We start from the raw sequence: 6,230 nt of genomic DNA on the forward strand, positions 1-6,230 counted from the left end.
TGTCCTCCATCTATATTTTCAGTTACAGGCTGAGTCATTTCTACCTTCTCCTTTCTGTCAACACTCTCTGTTTTTTGTTTGTTTGTTTGTTTTTTTTTGTTTTTTTTTTTTACCAGCTGGCAGCTGGTAAAAATGTAGCAAAATAGAGATTTTACAAGGCAAATTTTGCTGGCTAACATGCTCATCAGTCACTTCCGGTTTCTATGAATTGTTTTAAAACTCTGGTTTCACACAAAATCCTTCAGAACAAAGGTAATCATCGTCTAGAGCCTCTAGAACCTTAGAAACCCACCTCTATTCATTATTTAGATATATTTTATGTATTTTTATAACCACTGAGCAGACAAGGCTATCCCTCCCCACCCTGTGATCTCTGGGGCCCCCCAGTTTGGGAACCACTGAGTTAAAGGGAATCTATTAAGTATTTAAGGGGTACCTATAAGAAACTTACAGAGTACCTACAGAGATACTTATACAAGGGTACCATAGATGTAAATACAATACATACAAATTAAGAAGTTGGCAGATATGAGGTAGACTTCTGAGGTTCTGTTTCAAATGAATTATATTGTTAAATATTTCAACTGGACAACCTAGTTTCTAATGAWAGAAAAACATCAAAATATTTAATTTGGTGTTAATTTATGTACATTGGCCGTGAGATTTAAAAAACTGCACAAGGGCCAACACCTGAAATCTTGCCTAGGGTGCCAAATAGYCTAAGGCCAGCCCTGCTTACAGGATACTTAAAAGGAGGGRCAGGCTGTGTTATATGGTGACTTGAAGATACTTTAAGTACCCTGTAAGGGCTCTATATTTCATGTCGCTGCCCCATGGGTATCCCATAGATACCCCTGCAGGGTGCACATAAGTAGATACCTCTTAAGTTACTGTACCTGTTTGAGTACTCTTCGGTTCTATTTAAGTATCTTGAATGTACTCTGTAAATACCTTGTGTAATATATGTATCTCTATAGGGAACCTGCAAGTATCCAGGTGGTACCCCTTGGTTTTTGACTGCAATGCATGTATTTCTACTATGACATTAGTTAAAAGAAACTGAAAAAGGCAATCTAAAGATATTTTTGTTCAACTTAATTGTAAAATTGAACAAACTATATGTCTGTCTTATATATTCCAGGTGTGTTGGTGGTTGTTTTTGGGATTTGCTGGGCTCCCTTTCATGTGGACCGCTTAGTGTGGAGCTACATCGACCCATCATCTGTGCAGCACCTCAAGATCTTCGAGAACGTCCACATCATCTCCGGAGTCTTCTTCTACCTGAGCTCTGCTGTCAACCCAATCCTCTACAACCTGATGTCCACCAAGTTCAGAGAAATGTTCAGTCACATCACCTGCTCCTCAAAAGGCTGGCGAGCACGTTCAAGCTTCCAGATGACCCAGCGAAGTTCACTGAAGGAGGAGGAGAAGCCCGACGAAAACAAATCGGTTTAATATCCTCTTGAGTCAGTGTAAAGAAGACAGAGAAAAAGAATGAAATAAAAAATAAACCCAAACAAGAGTGATGTAAAAATTGACAACAATGTGATTTTAGAATAAGTGTCAAACTTTTCTGTGGTTTAGACATCTTTATGTTGCCTTTCATCATCAATTTACCCACCTCCATARATTTAACCTGCCTGTTTCTCATGTAAATGAAAGTTTGTACATTCTGTAAAATGTACAGCAATACATGTCCTGATGCATCTCAGTAATCCAGGTAAAAAATCAAAAGGAAAAAAATTGTATAGGTCTTCTGGACGGGTTCTTCTTTAATGAAACGTTTCGTCTCTCCTCCAAAAGACTTCTTCAGTCTGAGAGTTTCAGGCAAAATTCAGGCTTTTAAGCCCTGCCTCCATGTGACTGATACTCACATCACATGGCTATCGTTCACACCTAATTAACACCTATTGTTAACAGGGGGTGGAGTGATACTGCCAATGGCAGCGCTGTAGGAGGGGGACAACTGAAAACAGAGGCCTCCACCTCTGTTTAATGATGGATGGTCTTTCTTCACAAAAATGGCTTCTTTTACTCCTCTCTCAAACCAACGTTCCTCRCTATCAAGAATGAGAACATCCTCATCTCTGAAAGAGTGACCGCTGGCCTGTAAATGAGTGAAAACTGCAGAGTTCTGGCCATTAGATGTAGCTCGTCTGTGTTGGGACATTCTTTTGAACAGTGACTGCTTTGTTTCCCCGATGTATAACTGGTTGCAGTCCTCCTGGCACTTAACAGCATATACAACATTGCTCCGTTTGTGCCGGGGCACCGGATCTTTGGGGTGAACCAGCCTTTGCCGTAATGTGTTTTGGGGTTTGAAAGCCACTGGGACATCACGTTTAGAAAATAAACGTCTCAGTTTCTCCGAAACACCCGCAACATACGGAATAACCACTGGTTTGGGTCTGGGTTTGGGGTCTTCATTTTCACCTGAAGGTTGCATGGAATCCTGTCTGTGTTTCCTGTCTGCTTTCAGGAAAGCCCAGTCAGGATAACCACACTGCTCCAGGGCCTGTACAGCAATACAATTACAGGCTTCTCTTGTCAATGTTTAACACATTCCTTCAGCAAATAAATACACAAAGGTCTATTAGACTATAGGCAGGTCTTAATGCTCAGTACTGATTTTTTGGCGTGAAGGTTCACAATGTATTTTAAAAGTGACATCTACTTGCATAAGCAGAAGATGACGTGAAGTCACATTCAGCACGTTGTTTAGAGATGTAGCCTATGCGATATTAGCATGATGACTTTGAAGTTGTGCAGTCAGAGTCAATAATGAGCCAATCATTATCTGACATGCTTATTTAGATTGTCCACATTTTATTTTACCTCTGACCGGTTGCTCAGCGTGTATGTTTGAAATGAGAGCAACATGTTAAAACTAAAATATTGATGTCCTGATCCGTCTCAGATAGAAAAAAAAAAACAAGTAGATCCTCTGGACGGGCTTTTCTTTAATGATACATTTCAACTTTCCTCCAAGAGATTTCTTTAGTTTGAGGAGTTCCAGGTAAACTTTTAATAAGCAGAGCGATCAACACTTTGTTCAATTACATGAAAAGCCTAACATTAGATCACCTCCTTATCCTTATCATGGTTGAGGCTGAGTTTACCTGAAACTCATCAGACTGAACTGAAGAAGTCTCTTGGAGGAGAGATGAAACTTTTCATTAAAGAAGAACCCCTACTTATTTATTAAAATTTAGATCCAATAAATTTAGTATTGATATGGTCTGAGACAGACARTATATATCTCTGTGGATTCTGTCATCCCGGACATGGAAAATTAAATGTCCACTGTCCAAACTGGGCTTCTGTTCTTTAGCTGAAGACGTGGAGTTGCAAGATTTAAACTGCCAAGGTTGATATCAATATTCTAAATACTCAGATTGATCTGCTCACCTGCACCTCACTGAACAGTTCAGACTGTAGTCGCATTGAAAAACAGATACAGATATGTATCAGATTTAGTACCACATACTGAAAAGYTCTGGGTCACATTTGAAAATGTCACATTCAGACTGTCAGGAGAAAAATTAAATGTTGGTTGAAGTTTTATTGCTCCAATCAGTGTTTTCACACACAGAGGAAGTGAAAGTCACTTTTACAGTTTATCTGCACAGCTTCTTTTCATACAGTGACTGACATAGCCTCTGCTTCTCTGTCTGCCTGTCTAATTAAGGATGCTGTCAAGGAGACAGACACAGGTGTGGTTTCTATGGTAATATCAATGAGCCTCTGGTAGCYACTAACAGTTTTTACATCAAAATGTCAATATTTTACAAATTTAGTAGCTTTTTAGAACTTACATTCTGGCTACCTGTAAAAATGACAAAAATGTTATACCATATTTCTACACGTTATTAATGTTGTTTAGCTGAAGATTTACTGCATTCTGTGTACAGTAAATTATATTAATATTTTCAGTTATTTTGACCCAAGGACAGCTGTAAGGTTAAATGATGATCTCACACTATATTCTCTATTATCTGAATGTAAAGATGCTGTTARGTATTTCAAAACATCCCATTTACCTTTCAGTAAAATGGTTAAATCATTTTTATAAACAGTGATGGTGATTAAAAGTACCAGCAGACCCACAGTGCTGCTGGTTCATAACTTAATTCCCCAGTACCTATGTTCTCTGGTACCTATATTACCCAGACCTAAGTCCTCTGTTCCCTATGTTCTCTGGTACCTATATTACCCAGACCTAAGTCCTCTGTTACCTCTGTTCTCTGGTACCTATATTCTTCAGTAGCTATGAGCTCTGGAACCTATGCTATCTACCTATCTCCCTAGGTATCTATGTTCTTTGATAGCTATGTTCACTGGTACATCTGTGTCAATGTTCCTCAGTACCTATGTTTGTRGATATATATGTTCCCCAGTACTTATATGTTCTCTCTTTTTTTTAATTTTATTTAAGGACAATGTGCAATTAAAATATAAACATAAAAACATTTGATGCATTGCACCAGATTTAGCCTAAGGCTAGTTTACATCTGCAGTCCTAATAATTAAAAACAACACAACATCCAACATTAATAAAAACAAGAAAAGAAAATAACAGAAAAATAAAAACAATACAAAATAAAACATTTTAAAATCAACAATAAAAATACATAAACATCCCACCCCACTCTCCAAACACAATTAAAAGGTTATATCACTAAACATTCAACAAAAACCCCGAAACTCCCCCAAACCAAAAGCAAACTCTAAAATTGACAACCCAGTGCAATTCAGTGATTGCAACACTGAGTAGATTTAAGATACTTTTTAAGATTATTATTCAAACTAATAGAAGTACAGTTTTTTACACGATCAGGAGCAGCATTCCACTGAGCGATGGCTTCAACTGAAAAAGCTGCTTAACCAAAGGCTGAGCGCCGATCAGGAACTTCACAGTTCTGCCTGGATGTTCTGGTTTAGCATAAAGAAACTGAACGATAAACAAATTTTTGCAAACAGATTGGTGCTAAACTGTTTAAAATTTTATATACTGTTTCCGTATTTGAAAAAACTCTAAAATTTTCAAGCGTTATATTTCTGCACAACACATTTGCTTGTCCCCAATTTGAAATACAAAATGAAATGTGTGAAAAAAATTAGTGCGTGCATGAATATCTTGGCTGCTTCCAATGACAAACAAGATCTAACGTCTAAAATTGACTAAGTTATATCTAAGAGTTTATCATACTTAAACTCAGTCACGTATCAATTTGTTTACCCTTGATGTAAATGTTTAAATTTGAGGTGTCCAATTTAGTCTTAGAGAAAAACATACTTTTTGTTTTGTTTACATTTAAAGTCAGACAGAATTGATCAATTGACCAATCAACCGCTCCCTCAAGAGCTTTGGTTAATTTCTCAGCTGCAAGTTGAGTCATTTTAGCATGCGTGTACAAAACAGTGTCATCCGCAAATAACTGGACTTCTACATCATGACAAAACTTTGGAAGGTCATTGATGTAAAGACTAAAAAGCAGGGGTCCAAGCACAGATCCCATTGTGTATTTTAGGAAACTGGAATGTACATCTTTGATTTTAACACAATGCATTCTGTTGCATTAATATGATGCCAACCAAGAAAGYGTCTTAGATGAGAAATTAAAGTTTGATAATTTGGAGAGGAGAACATTGTGATTAACTGTATCAAAAGCTTTATGCAAGTCTAAAAAAACAGCTCCAACAACTCCACCTTTATCAAGCTGTAGTCGTATCTGCTCTGTAAGATGTATGATGGCTCTAGACCTAGGTCCTACATTACCTATGTTCCCTAGTACCTATGTTCCCTAGTACCTATGTTCTCTGGTACCTATATTACCCAGACCTACTAAGTCCTCCGTTACCTCTGTTCCCTGGTACCTACATTCTTCAGTAGCTATGAGCTCTGGAACCTATGCTATCTAGTACCTATCTCCCTAGGTATCTATGTTCTTAGATAGCTATGTTCTCTGGTACATGTTCCTTGTGTCAATGTTCCTCAGTACCTATGTTTGTCGTCGATAAATATGTTCRCCAGTACTTATATGTTCTCTAGACCTAGGTCCTACATTACCTATGTTCCCCAGTACCTATGTCTCCAGTACCTATCTTCCACCATACCTATGTTCCCCAAGACCTATGTTCTCCGGTTCCTATATTATCCATTATTGTTGTTCCCCAGTACAAATATTCTCCAACACTTATGCTCTTGCGTACTTGTGTTTTCTGTTACA

The 6,230-nt window shown here is 37.8% G+C and overlaps 1 protein-coding gene across 2 annotated transcripts in view; it reads left to right on the plus strand.

The window, feature by feature from the left end:
- LOC106528270 (neuromedin-U receptor 1) overlaps window positions 1–1,517 on the plus strand; it is an 8,540-nt gene extending 7,023 nt beyond the window's left edge. The window contains exon 2 of one of the 2 annotated variants that reach the window (XR_001311477.1): window positions 1,142–1,227. Coding sequence is in view for 1 of the 2 variants with exons in the window: in XM_014023400.1 (XP_013878854.1) it covers window positions 1,142–1,455 (314 nt within the window). In the remaining variant the exon portion in view is untranslated. Of the gene's footprint in view, window positions 1–1,141 lie in introns of both variants that reach the window. The other variant, XM_014023400.1, reaches the window with a different exon arrangement.
- The last annotated feature ends 4,713 nt before the right edge of the window (window positions 1,518–6,230 follow it).

The sequence above is a fragment of the Austrofundulus limnaeus genome, unplaced genomic scaffold (assembly GCF_001266775.1).
Source record: "Austrofundulus limnaeus strain Quisiro unplaced genomic scaffold, Austrofundulus_limnaeus-1.0 Scaffold367, whole genome shotgun sequence".
NCBI classification, from domain to species: domain Eukaryota; kingdom Metazoa; phylum Chordata; class Actinopteri; order Cyprinodontiformes; family Rivulidae; genus Austrofundulus; species Austrofundulus limnaeus.